A 14,820-nucleotide genomic window follows, 5' to 3' on the forward strand; every position below is an offset into this window, starting at 1 on the left:
TGTGGAAAGGGAAAATGTGATGCTGAGAGCAGGTAAGTGAGACGGCGCACTTTATACAGTGGGACGGGCCACTATGCTCTCTTTAGAGCCCCCAGGTTTTCATTTGATCCCTTTGCTTTCTGTGTGTCTTTCTCTTGAGTAAATGTGTCAGAGCTAAACATTCAACTGAGTGAACTTCCATTAGCCGCCTGGCATTGCTTTTGAAAGTGTGCTAAGGCCACACAAGCAAACACAAAGTGGATATGTCACATCACCATTGGAATATACAGAGGGGAGGAGAGGGGAGCTGCTTATATACATAAATCTAACTCACCCATGGGACATGACATGATTACATGACACCGAGCCACAGACAGCGCATCACTGTTGTGCCTTCTATGGAACACATCCGGAGAAATCGAGACACGTGCCTTTAATCTGACAGAATTAATAAAATAGTTCTGAATTTTCCAAGCAGCATTTCAAAGCCAAACTTGACAAATATAGTCCTAAACTTTAATATTCGTATCTTATTAATAAATTGATAAGTGGTAATACAAAAATATGAACTAGGCATCCAGTTATTGCAATTTTGGTTTAAATACATTTGCTTGATTTTTACTATCAGAAGACATTACAATTTCAAATAAAAGCATTTGGTAGTACAATAATTATTTTTCATAGGGGTAAGAGGTAAGATGTTTCCAGAGTTGTTTACTCACATTGTTTAAACACAACAGTAGAAAGGGTCCTAATGTTACCCTTGTTGAACTTAAATTCCACAGATCTACTGTACATGCCAACCGACATTCACGATTTTATTGGAAGGAAGAGGAACACTTGAGTGTTCAAGTTCTTTTCTCTGTCCAACACACTGGGGACATCCAGGTTATTAAAGTGGATTTTAAACAAAGCATGAAGTCCATTGTAACCCCTAAACATGGCCTCAACACATCATCTTAAGGAAAATACTCACAATTTTATACATGTTTTTTTGTAGATTTCCATAACAAGATACACCAAATTCTTAGGAAATATGAATGGATCTTGTTTGTGTTCCCTGTGAAGGTCAGTCAATCTGGATAAGGCACTTTTCCCTGCTAATTTTATGGTTGCAGTACAAGTTTTTCTATTTTTTGTTTCCTCTTTGCTTTTCGTATCAATCAAATCTACCTCTGTTGCGATAGTTGTCCTCTTCTGAGTAAAACATTTTCGCCAAATCCCCTGGTAATCCTGTGTTCAGCAGAATTTGTATTCATTCCCTCGAACGTTTCCTCTGGTGTCACGCTGGACGCATTCACAACTGAAGTTATCTCTATTTTCAACTGCATCTCATTTCAGGGTCCATGAGAGAATTTTTTTTTCTAAGAGCTTTTTGGAAGGGTTGTTCTTGTGGGTTTCTCTCAGTCCATTTCAATAGAATAACCATTGCCTTCATCAATAGGTGCTGACTCCCCTGCAAATGAATTTCTTTTATGTGGATTTAATTGTGAAAGGAATAAATACGTTGGATTTCTATTCACACTCATGAAGCAAGATGATGTATTCCAGTCACACGGACAGCATTTATTATATAAAAACTCTGCAGAAAAATATAGTACCAGAAAATGGAGGGAGCCACCAGTGCCAGATCAGTAATGATACACTTCATCAAATGGTGTAAACCTTAGGTAATACTGGACGGCAAAGGACAGTTCATGCAAACATCACCCTTTCTGACTGCTTCCTCACTTGAATTGTTCTTTTGATTGTTGAAGAAATATTCCCGTCTGTGACGAAGGAGACTTCAAATGAACAGCCGATGTAACATTCAGGAACGTCTTATTCAGAAAAAAAGGGGAAATGGACGGACTGTCTGACACACAGAACCAGAAGTGTGACTTGTTGGGGTATCTTATTTTTTAACTTCAAGAAATGTCACAACCAGTCAGTTGTTACACACAGGCATGTATTAACTGGAAAAGGTACAGGACCCTTCCTTAAAAGGAAACCTCTTTTTTATCCATTTTCCATTTTTTAATAAAAAAGTTATAAATTATCTTCCATTTATTTAAGTAAATGTTTTCTTCTTTGCCACGGTCTCTCAGTCCTATTTACAGACAAACTGGTCCACCATTTCTGAGCACCGCTTACACTTCACATAGCAACACCAGTGGAACTTGCAATTACAGCGCTCATACTGGTAGGCCTTGAACTGGTCATAACCCCGGCCACAGCACATGAGTTCACAGCCGTCCATCCCCTCAGATGTCTTATTGCAGAGACGTCCCTGTGTGCCCAGGGAACCAGTGGTCTCGTTCCGCAGGCAGTAGTCTGGACTTTGATCGATATACACCAAGTCTTCGGAGCTGGGAGGATTGAAGCGAGTGTTGACCAGCTCCAGCTTGCCTTTGCGATTGATCTTCATGGCAGCTGCACTGTCATACTTCTCCTTGAGGAATTCTCCTACCTTCCGGAAGTCAGCCAATTGCAGCCAGCATGTCTTGAGACTGCAGGAACCGGACACTCCGTGACATTTGCAGGCCACATCTGCGAGTTTTTGGACAGCCTGAAATAAAAAAGAGACAGACTTGAAATTATGAACTCTTCCAATCAAAATTTAATAAAAGATGTAGAACAAATGGCACGATTTAAGTGTGCTATCGGTTTCCAAACTGCTAGCTTTTAGGCCATTTATTTTAAATTATAAGAAAATTAGAAACAGTGAAACATGTGGGCACATCATTTGGAAATTATGTTGGCCTGGTAATTTACAGCAATACCAAGCAATCTGAATCTGCTTGCTAATTTCATGGTGAAAGCCACCTACGATGTTGGTTTTATAATTCAAACTGATTCTATCATGCACCACTAGTAGTTTAATTAAATGATGAAATTATTGATGTTGTACACCCAAGTTGCGCTTGTCATCTAAAACAAAGCATTCCATTTCTTGTTTCTAATGTAAGTGGCACTGAGGTGCTGGAGAGCTACTGCCTCACAGTTGCACCCCAGGGGCACTCAGTGTATGCTTGAAGTTTGCACGTTCTGCACATACTGACATGGGTTTTCAGCACATTCTCTGGTTTACACTGATATTCCAAAGATGCACATGGTACTCTGATTAGTGTCTCTCTCTAAAGTGACCTAATATGGGGTCTGTGATTGGCTGACATGACTGTAATGGAAAGATCAGAATAGAGGACAGATAACAAACTCCAACTTTTGCTTTCTTTTATATGGGAGGAATTTTTCTGCAATAAAGGAAATTAAAAACGAAAATGATAAAATGAATCTCTCTTTTGCAATTTCATTTCCAAAGTCTGTGTGCAAGAATGCTGCAAAATGTACAATGTATTACAAACCAACATCATCTGCAGTCACTTGAAACACAAACAAGGAGCAACTGCATGTGAAATCTCTTAACATGGTGAACCCGAATGCACGTGGCACCCAATACTGAAACTGTACTGACACAGATCTGAAGGATTGGGAGCCACTATGACTGGAGATCACCATCCTGTTCTAGCCTTCTTCTGGCATGAGAGCTGTTGAAATAATGAATGTCATCTTCTACCTGGTGTGCAGATGAAGGCCTACATGTTGTATCACTTCCTATCCATGGTAAAGCTGTTCAGCATGGGTGACTCTGCCAGGAGTACAAGACTTCAAATGATACAACTGTAGGGTTCATCATCTCCTGCATGTCTCTGGTGCAAAATGATTTTCACTTACATGTACTCAAAATTTGATGATCATACGAAAATCTGAATCCTGCCTTGTTCCTCTACACCACCCGTAGCAGCTGCAACTGCTGCTGTGACAAGGTTAAAAAAGGTACCTCGGAAAGAAAGGTGAATAAAATATTTTTTACAAGACTAAGGCGCCATAGGCAGCCAATGTTTTTAAAGGTAGCATATGGTGGAATAGGCCCAGGCACTCCAGAAATCTGAAACTAAATTGAGAAGGTTCAGGACATGTGTGGATGGAAGGACCACACTAGAGTAGTGATAAGCAGTGGGGGCAGAAGTGAGCTGCTTAGCCACTTCAAAAGAATCATCCATCTCGGAGAGCTCATTGAGGTAATTGACTAGATCAGCAGAATGTGTGCTGTGATTAGAAGGACCCCACAACTTTTCTTCATTTTTCTTTACATGGAAAATGTCCTTATTGATCTATTACTGAAAAAGGAGTATACTTGAAAAGGTTTAAATCATACCATAGCTGTTAAGACAATATAATTGCTAACCCTAATTTGACAGTCTAAACTCATTTAACTTTCTAAATGATTTCCATAAACAAAAAAATCAAACATTTGCTATTACATCTATAATGTCTGTAAAAGTCTTTAATAAATTTTCCAGTTAAAGCGCTGAGGAAGTAGATTCTCTTCCCATTTCTTTTTCTTCTCCATTTATCTGTATCCGCCTATTAAACTCTTCAGTTTATTTATTTTTACTATTTTTAAGTTTAGTCCGTTGGGCATGCTCTCTTTCTCAGGGGTGGGGATGGATTTGTTTTCAATCCTGTTTTTTTTTTGTAAAAATTGATCTATTTGTATGGAATGATTACAATAAAATCAATAAAATTAAAAAAAAAAGAAAAGAAAGTTTCCAGTTTCTGCAAAACAAAACAAATTAAGGATCCCAGTGTGTAGCCAAATCTGTTTACTTAAACAGTACCTCAAACAGAGCCAGCGTGTATCCTCGCAGCATCAAGCATAGGCAGCGTTGAAAGGGGTGCCCAGTCCATCACAGGTCCTACTCACACTCACACGGGAGCAATTAGATTCTCAAATCAACCTAATATGCCTGTGTGGGAGGAAAACTAGAGCATCCGCTGAAAACTCACACATGGGGAGAACATGCTGACTCCACTCAAATGGCAGCTGGAAGTGGGACTCAAACCCAGGATGACAGATCTGTGGGGCAGCAACACTAACCATAGAACTGCTATGTTGCCCTACTGTGTCTGATTAGACTGCCTACACAAGATAATAAATACTGTGTGATTTTTAACAGCTGACCTTGCAAACTATAAACTAAAACAACTGAGTCTTTTGTCTAGTTAATGTTACTTAAGTTCACACAGTTCTGGCACCTGTGCAGAGTAAATAAAAAAGGAAACTAAACAAATGTTAGGCAAAATTTCACAGTTTCACAATCAATTCCTCTAGAAATGTATTGATAGGAATTTATAGTCGTTGCTCAAATTAAAACCTTTTTTTTTTTTTTTTTTATAAAACTAACAAACAATATCACCATCCATTCACTATCCATGCTCACTTTCTCAGTTCAGTTGAATTTAAAAAAGTCCTGACAATGTAAACATTAAAACTCTAATCTTTTGAGACAGAGTGACAGGGAGTGGTTAGCATGAGGGAGAAGATGTTAATTGACCAACTATCACGTGGGAATCCTGACCAACAGCAACCATTCAGTGCTGATGACCTGCTCTTCAGCTGTCATTTTCAGTTGATTTATTGCCATACTGACTATGACAAGGACAGAGAACTACCACCAGAATAGATAAGGACTAGAGAAAAGGCCCATCAAGGGGTTCAGAAACAAAAGAGACTGCAATAACAGAGTTCACCTGCATGCAACTGTGCATAGTGGGCATTAAAAGGAATGAAAACCTCTGTGGAAAATCCGGGTGGTGAGAGAGAGATAGAGATGGAGGTTGTGACATCCTTGGAGGAAGACTGCAATATTCCCCTAAGAACACTAGTGGTCAACAAAACTCACACTAAAGGAAGGGGCCTTAACCTTAGTTCAATGATAATATTATGGGATGGATACTTTTAGGTTCCATTTATGTTAATCCATTTGGAACTGATTTAATGTGTGCTTAAACAAGTCTGCATCTTTATTGTTTGCATGATAGATAGATAGATAGATAGATAGATAGATAGATAGATAGATAGATAGATAGATAGATAGATAGATAGATAGATAGATAGATAGATAGATAGATAGATACTCAGGAGACACACTGATAAAATAAATAAATGTTTAATTTCTATTTCTTCACCTGTGGGCAACGCCTTCCCCGCTCCCACAGGCACAACACAGTCCCCACAAGCACAATTCCACACAACACTTTTTGTCTCTTATTCTTCCTCCAGTCCTCCTCCTCCCAACTCTGGCTTTTGAGTGGTGGTTGCTGGGCCGTTTTTTAGTCCACCCAGAAGTGCTCCAGGTTGACTGCCGAGTTCCGGCTGCACTTCTGGGTGTGGCGAATACGCTGCCCATATGGGCTCAGGAGTCCCAGCTGCAGCAACCCCTAACGGTACCTGTGGATCCCAAAAGGGCTGCACTAAACTCCAACTCCCATGAAGCCCTGCGGGAGTCCAAGGCACTGCTGCAACCCAGGGGGGCTGCCATCTAGCGTCCCGGGGGAGGTAATGTACTGGCCATGCTTGCTCCCTGGTCCTCTCAGCGTGGAGGCGTCCCGGCCAGGCAAGGGCCCCGGTCACACACTACAGTATTTTCTAGGTGTAAAGTGAGTAGAATTGAACATATTTATAAGTTACAATATGCCTGTCATAGCATAGCATGCTGCACATAGCGTCATTTTCTGTTAAAATGTCTGTTAAGTACTTAATAATTGTATTTTATCTGTGAACTTGTTACAGCACTCTAAGTCCACACTCAGTAAATAGTGCTATACAAGAAGACACACTGAATTAGGGGGCAGCACGATTATCCTACTGTAGATAAGTGAGCCCCTAATATGCAACCCAGAATGCCTGCCCACCTGTGCCATAATAATGCTGCTCAGGGCACACAGTGTAGTCCCCCAGGGGGCACCAGACTCTACGTGGAAACAGCACACTTGATCCCCAAGATGACTGAAAGGCCACCTTCAGCAGTCCTCAGTTGAAAGGTGTGTTGTGTGAAAGCTTTCTGGTGACAGGCTTGAGTTTAGAAATCACCCCAGCAAACAGCCCGGGGCTGTCAATCTGGTTAGGAAAGCCCAATGGAGCAGCATATGTTACTTGTTTCGTGCATTTCTTGTTAATGTCCCTGTGATTATTTCCCTTGTGTATTTCTCAGTTTAAATAAACAATTCTTTTGATACACTTTGGATTTATTTTGCATTACTCCTGGTGTGTGGAGACAGCAGGGGGCGCACTCCTGTCACGCTATACCCCATAGTGTATCCTTCCATTCTCCAACCCTATCATCCAGTTCAGCCCAATACAAAGAATTACAAATGTAAATTTTTGAACATATTAATGTGCAAAATGTTAACCAACAGCAAAAGAATACACTGTTACAAGAAGCAGTTATGTAATAGTCAGCTATTAACAGTGCTGTCTTAATTACTTCTTTTTTAATAAGCATTTCATTTGTTAATGATAATTTCTTACACAATGCTGGACCTGCTTTTACTATTTCACACTTCGGCTATTGACACAGCCCATCTGGCAATGCTAAATTTAGATTTACATTTCTGTTGTAAAATTTACTCTACTGCAATTTATTGTTTCCTGTTGGGCACTAGGTGACAGAGGTCACCATGAAAGCAGCCCTATAAAATAAAGTGACTGATTGAGTTGCTTAAAAATACCGCAAGATGTTTAGGAAATGAGCACCAGGACTAATCTGGGATGTGTCTGAAAGGGGGATGGGAATGCATTCTTTCTGCTGAACAATCAGAAAAGAAGTTCTGATGAGGAAAGAGGCCAGATGTCCCAGTCTAGCAGCAGAAGCCGTCTGCTATTTGAAGGTCTGAATGGCCCACCATTGTATGACAATTATCCACCTATCCATTACTAAACCCTCGCAATCCAGTTCAGGGTCATGGGGATAGCATTGTTGGAGAGCAGCTCTGTGCAGGAGGGCACACTTATGCATACACCTGACACGGAGTGAACACTTCACTGAACATGCATGTTTCTGGGGATAGGGAGAACATGCAAACAGCACACACACTGTGATCAAGCAGGGAACTGAAGTCAAGGCCTCAGAAAAGGGTGGCGGCATCACTGACCACTGCCCCACCATGCTGTGTACATTAATGTTTAGAATTCAAATTATGTTATTGTGTTTTATCTCTTACATCTACGTTTCCTTCACCACAAAACAGAAACAACGTAATATAATATAGTAGGAACTGTTGTCTGATGAGAAAACCTGTGTGCCGGACTCTCTGCTCTAATTTTCTTGGATGGAATATTTGTGGGTAAATATGGCATTCATCTAAGAAAGAAATAAACAGATTCATAAAACAAGACTGACCCCTTCTGGACAGTAAGAAACAGAAATTGAAGTTCTGTACTTTCTAGTTCTGCTAATTCCATACCTGCCAACCAGTCCCACTCCACCCCCATCGCTGACCTTTGAGTCAAAGCATATCATCAGCGGGAGAAAAAACACAAAACTGTAAACATTCAAGAAAATAGAATGTAAATCAGCAGCAGACAGCTTAACTGGCCTGCTCCTCCTCCCCAGTGTCTCTTTATTCAGCGCAGATGAAACTAATTGTAATCCCAGGAGAGGCGCCCATTGAGCCGTTTGAACAGCCATTATACATATTTCCAACAACAGCACACATGCATTTCGGAGGCCAAAACTTTCAATACTGACCCAAACAGAAAAGAAATGTTTTAAATATTCGAGAATTATGGAGGAAGGAAGTGGTGTACAGCATCACCTTGTCGGCTATAGTGCAATTCAAATGACAACTTTAAATCAGGAAGAATCTGAAGCAAGAGTCTCTCACTGGACTGTAAACAGACCACCAAACCATTGGCCCAGAGGTATGCAGACATGGAGCAGGTGCTACTTTACTTTACTTCATTCTGTTAGTGCTTTGACTAAACCCTTTTTTTCCTTAATAAAAGAACCTCCCTCTGCCCTAAAAAGATAAGCCATTTAAAAGCTTATGCCATCATTTTTATTCTTCCCATAGAGCACAAAGTCTGCTCCTCATGTAAGCAGATGAGACTGTCAAATAGGTGGCAGTAGAAACCAAGATGGATTTCTAGTTGTTTCGGATGACAGACCTCCAAATGTGCCCTTGTAATACGGTTCCCCTTGTGGCCACTACAACTGTCATTAAATATTTCTTTTAATTTATTAGGGCAATTCTGACAAACAGTTTCTATCTTGTTATTCAACCAAATGTGAGCCCGGTGCAGCATTTCTTTTCATTTGTATCATTATGTCTTATTCTCTATTCTGCATTCTCTTTCCTTGAACCTGTGGCTGCCAGGATTGGCTTCAATGCCCTGAAAATGCATAAATGGATAAAAAATTTTCCTACTATACTCTAATGGTTACTCTAAAAGGCACTATATTTTTTTTTACTAATATCTTGTAAAAAGTACATACTTCATTAATTATATCATATATTGATTAAAGTTAAGCTATGTGTATCAGACTTGAAAGCAGCTCTGTAGCAGCCTCATTGGAAAGTGTGCTAATCTGAAAATAAATTGGGACTTTATCGATTACGAGTGTAGAATATAATCAACACTCGGACCTCAGTTCAGTTCATTGTTGTAGCACTGGTGGGTATTTTTAGAATTGTAGCCAGCACTAAACCCAGTATGTCGAAATAGGTTCTACCACTTTGCTACAATATAATGGAAAAAGTGGCATCAGAAAACAGAGTAATCTTTAAGTGATTAATTTTCAGTGATCCAAGTTTTCATAATTTATAATCAACCAGTCTAACTGCAGAAAATGGAAACGTGATTACAGCAAACTGCAGGAGCCAACCTCTGATTAAGAAGCTGCTCAATCAGCGACCACATAGCATCCCCACTGATTAGGGTTGGAAGGCCGTCTCTGAAACCATCAAGTGGGGTCCACAGACCTGTCTTCTACATCTTCCTTCAGTCTGTTGCCCATAAGGCTTCTAAATGAGTGACTGTCTAAACAAATGTGAGGCCCTGCCAGTAAATGGTTTATCACATAAAAAAAAAAAACTTGAGAAAACCGCACTTTTTTACAACTGGCCCAAAGAGAGTCTGCTTTCCTGATTAGTAAAATGAAGGCCGCAATTTCTGCATCAGCCCCTTGGAACAAAAACCTTTGTGCAGGCTTGTGTATTTCTCTTTTGACACCCAGTAATGTTGCCCTACCTGAAACCTGCCAGCGAGGCTGTAGAAACAATAAATGCCAGAGTGGTCTTTGTTCTTTACAACGGGGATCTATTAACATACCACACCATCCTTTCTTTCACCGCACCACTGCTTCTGACAGAGGTCTCAGCTTGCAATGGCATCTAATTAAAGAACAACATCCTGGGGTTTGTTTACAGCAGAAGCAGCACCCTCCGGACAGATCCCCCCCACCTCACCCCACCCCCTACTTTATTATTGCTTTGCTCACTGGGCTTAATGGTGTCTCACCAGCACCTGGGCTGGCATCCACTCACTGCCTAGCCTTAGATCGATCAATCAATCACGGTTTTATTTGGCAGCTAGTTAAGTTAATGGGTGACGCCAAGTTGGTCCCTTTATGGTTAAATAGAATATGCACAAATGGAGGTGTCCGGTGATGGACTGGCATAATATCTAAGACTGGCTCCTGCATAGCCTGTAAAGCTGCCAGGATTGGACCTTCACTGCTACAACAGCTTCAAATAATGAATGAATGAATGAATGCTTCACAAAACAATACAGCGATTATTTATGATTAGAGATCAGAGTTGGATGATTTCCATTATTAACATGAGTTGATTTATTTTTGACTGGCTTTTTAACAAATACAGTATAATCTTGTAAGCAAAAGGCATCCTTTCATTACCTAAAACCAAACTAAGAAAAAGTGAGCATGCCTGTATACACTACAGATTTCTAACTTAAATGGATTCATTAATCATTGTAAGCAAAGTTTAAGCAATTCATGCTTCCAAAGCTACTTATACACTACTACGTTTTCATTTAAATGAAAACAATCTCCAACCACACTAGCATTTTCAGACCTCCTAATGACATTTCCTACGTTCATTTAGGAAAGAACACTCTCTCCATAAACACTAAAGTAACATAGACATTCGCCCACACTGTGCATGTTCGCATCAGCAGAGAACTCCTTAAAGAGATAGCTATGCTGCCCATCAGGGGATTTATCACAAAAATGTAGCAACAAGGAAATTATTAGCCTTTTGCACAACTGTGCAGCTTTCAAACTTTGTAAAACACAGTTTAGACAAGTGAGCAACACAACAAGTGAAACGAAAAGCAACCGTTCTATGTCCGCTATGTGGAAATATGATTTTCTTCTGTGAAGAGTGACCAATCAGGGAATGAGATTTTGTAATGAGCAGGATACAATCAGGGAAGAACTTTGTAATAAGCACAAAGAAATTAGAGACTGCATTTTAAAAGAGTACAGTTTTACTTATACACATTGCAACGCCAAGCCGGCATTTTCAGAAGCATATAGCTCTGGAAAGCATTTTCAAGGTCTCAGTTTTCGGGGATTAAAAATCCTGGGGTAGTGTGGACGAAAGTCAACAATGGAGACTAATGACTGCATTTTTAAATGAAAACATAGTAGTGTGGGTGAAATTGTTCCACTTTCCCATCCCAAATCCATAATTTAGTGCTGAAGGAGGACAGGTTTTTAACGTAATGCTTACCAGCATAAGATTTATTGATGAAGAACAAAAATCAAACACCACTTACTTCTCAAATCCTGCTGATCATAAGCGGGACTTATGTTCCACATATAAGAGGTATTAGGGTGTTGTATCGTGGTAGCCACTATGGATGCAATGCTTCACTGTTCATTACATATAAGAGGTGAAAGATTTGAGCTTTAAAGGGAATACTAATATACTGGTGGGCCACATGTGTCCTTTGCATCACAATGGAAATTTGGAGATGTTTCATAGAAAATTCACTCAATTGCAAAGATTGTCTGGATTGGTAATCATCCATCAATGTAAAGATATTTTTTCAAGACAGAAGCAAAATATTTACACAGTGAGAGACAATCAGAAGCAGGTATGCAGGGGGCGGCAAAATCACTGATTGCCCCAACTCACCACTCCTATTTATAACATACACAAATAACTCCTGTTTGGGTGGGGAAGTGGTTCCCTTCCCCCTCACGTAATCCCACCTATAATGTGGATTGCATGTAATAAACTACTAAACCATCACCTCTTTTGGAATTGTCAGTATGGGTAACATTTAAAGAAATGCAACTGAATGAAATGAAAGTGCATTAAGATCAAGATAATGAAGTTCACTGAGTTAGATTTTCAATCCTTTCGGAAGCAGAAAATCCAAGACTTTGGAATTTGGTTGAATATGAACTAAGGAAATTTTTTTTTACAAGTGGTATTATTTGAAATGTACAATGTTAAAAATTACATAAATACTTAATTCTAATATCTCAAGATGAGTTTAAAAGATCTGGACCCTGTTCATGATAACATTTTCCTGCCTTTTAACATATTTTGGGATTTCTCTGTTCGCCCTTCTTTTTCATGTTTATTGACAAGCCCGCACATTTCTGTCATTACATCCATTTTGATAAAAGGGAAAAATGGGTGGATAATCAAAGGTCTAAATTTAGAACTTCTTTTTCATGGTTATTTGCTGCATGTGGTAGACCATCCTGAATCCTGGAATAACAGTGAGGAGTTTGCTATTTTTATTTGCGGTAGAAGAATAGCATTAACAGGAGAAGCGCACAGGGTGCAATTCTGAAATGAACAACCTCACCAATGCAGGCTGCTTTACTCGCAGTCAAGCAGGACTCATCTGCACCTTGTAAGTCTCTCACTAGATTTCTTATAGTTGCTCCAGGCCCATCACCACTTTTGCATGATCAGGCACTTGAACACAGCAGTGACAAGATAGATATCTCAGAGCTTCTGCATTTCCACCATGAAAGACCTTAAGCACTTATTTCTTCAATATTTAGCTCCGTATTATTAATACTAACTCACTGTTAAAAAGGCTTCCATGTCTTCTCAGCTTGGTTTCTATTCTGTACAGTTATACTGTAAGGAGAGATCAAAACATGTCTGCTTTTTATAATGGCTTGCATTACAAAATATAAGTATTGTGTCTTCAGCTAATCTGCTGGGGCTGTACAACCATTCTGGCAACTATTTTAATGAAAATGCAATAAAAAATTGTTTTTATTATTATTTTATAGTGCAATTGTGCATTAAATTTTGAGTGATGCTATAGCAGAACCCAAGTGAACAGCCCCAAGTCATGCCATTTTGACACCTTCTCCTGGTTCAAAGTAACAGTTACAAGGCAAACAAAGCATATTCTACAGTATGTTGTTTCTGCATCACAGAGATCACAGTTGTGTGTTCAGAGATGGACTGCTATTCTGTTTGCTCAATTTCCTTGAGGTCCATTATCACCAAAGTGTCCCAGATCTGCTAACCACGAGAACCACTTCAGAAACAGCTATTAGCTGAACCATCAAAGTCCTAGCACGATTAGCCTGGATTATTGACAGCAACCTAACCCTGTAATCTCAGGAGCTGCCATAGCCATGTGGGTTACGGTTTGTGTGACTGAGCGAGGCTGTGTGAAGCAGCACCAGGGGTCTTTAACTACAAAGATTAAAGAAAGGGAAGTGTGAATTGGTATCAGACTCTCAATGATTTACTTCCTGATCGCAAGAATTTTGTCTCCTTTTAGTAGAACGAGTTGGGTTGCCAATGTTTTACATTTTTTTTTCAGACAGCCCTCAATTTTATTGAAAATCGGGCTGGCAGAAAATGCTAGATAATAGCGGAAGATACTTATTCTAGCCTCCGGCTTACTTTTTCTCCACATGGCATCGATTTAATGCCTTTACAAGCCATCTTCTTAGAGCCAAGACATATTTCATGTAAAGATGATGATTGGTTGCTCTAAATGAAGCCGAACACCACACATACAGATGAAAAGCTTTTGTAATGAACATTTTCATTCAGTCTCAGTACTGTCTCCTCAAGGCGACACAAATAGAAATACTATTTCCTCAGTAGCTTCTTACAAAGTCATACTTTTAGTAAAAAAAAAAAAATCTAAACCATCATTGTGACATGTATGTAATGGAAATGAATTGCCATTTAAATAAAAGGTTTAACCCACTTTACATGGAAAAGAACATAAAAGTACATCCCAGGTTACAACCCTTATTAAATCGTGTTTGTTTTTCAGTAAAGTGCAACACATTGTTTTCTAAATTTTAACTAATACTGGAGCTCTAGCAGACATCCCCAACACCTCCTTCCACCTTGGAAAGGCCCTGCTCATTCATTCTTAAAGCTAATCATGTAAAATTTTGTATCCAGTCTGGGATGCACTTATCATACCACACAAAACATCTCCGGGACATACATACTTATTAACTTTCTACTATACTGTATATGTCATTTTGTTCACTCAAGTCATCCAAACATCATATTTGTTTCTAGTTTTAATGTGAACACGGCCACTTAAGCTGATGTCACATCACATGACTTCTAGTCAAGGGGCATGTCAGATTGCTGATCATTTTACTGGACCACGCTGCCCATTCGAGGTCAGTTCTTATGCACACAAAGACCATCCAGATGACTAAAGACAAAACTAAACCTGAAGGAGCAAGTTGCTGACTAGTTGGAGTGAGTGGCTGGGTATGTCACATTACACGGCTGCACTCATCTCGCGCTAAGATTTTGTAAACGAAAACTACAACTGAAAATTGCTGGAAGAGTTGTGTAATGAGACACAGCCTTTAGTGCACTCTCTTTCTTCCATCCAATCAAGATCAGAGTACCAGAGTACCAGAGTACCATACCCAACAGTGATAATATCAGCACTGTTTCCTACTTCCTCTTGAATATTTTCTACCCTGACGAAACAATGTTTCCATACTTAATAAACTTACAACTGAT

General features: G+C 39.6%; 1 protein-coding gene across 5 annotated transcripts in view; it reads right to left on the reverse strand.

Moving 5' to 3' along the window:
• Positions 1-473: 473 nt before the first annotated feature.
• Positions 474-14,820, reverse strand: part of wnt5b (wingless-type MMTV integration site family, member 5b) — a 344,662-nt gene continuing 330,315 nt past the window's right edge. For all 5 annotated transcript variants that reach the window (XM_051920593.1, XM_051920587.1, XM_051920589.1 and 2 more), the window contains one exon: positions 474-2,527. In XM_051920593.1, coding sequence (XP_051776553.1) covers positions 2,069-2,527 — 459 coding nt within the window. In that variant the 3' untranslated portion in view covers positions 474-2,068. The remainder of the gene's footprint in view (positions 2,528-14,820) is intronic.

Source organism: Erpetoichthys calabaricus, chromosome 1, assembly GCF_900747795.2.
Source record: "Erpetoichthys calabaricus chromosome 1, fErpCal1.3, whole genome shotgun sequence".
Classification (NCBI taxonomy): domain Eukaryota; kingdom Metazoa; phylum Chordata; class Cladistia; order Polypteriformes; family Polypteridae; genus Erpetoichthys; species Erpetoichthys calabaricus.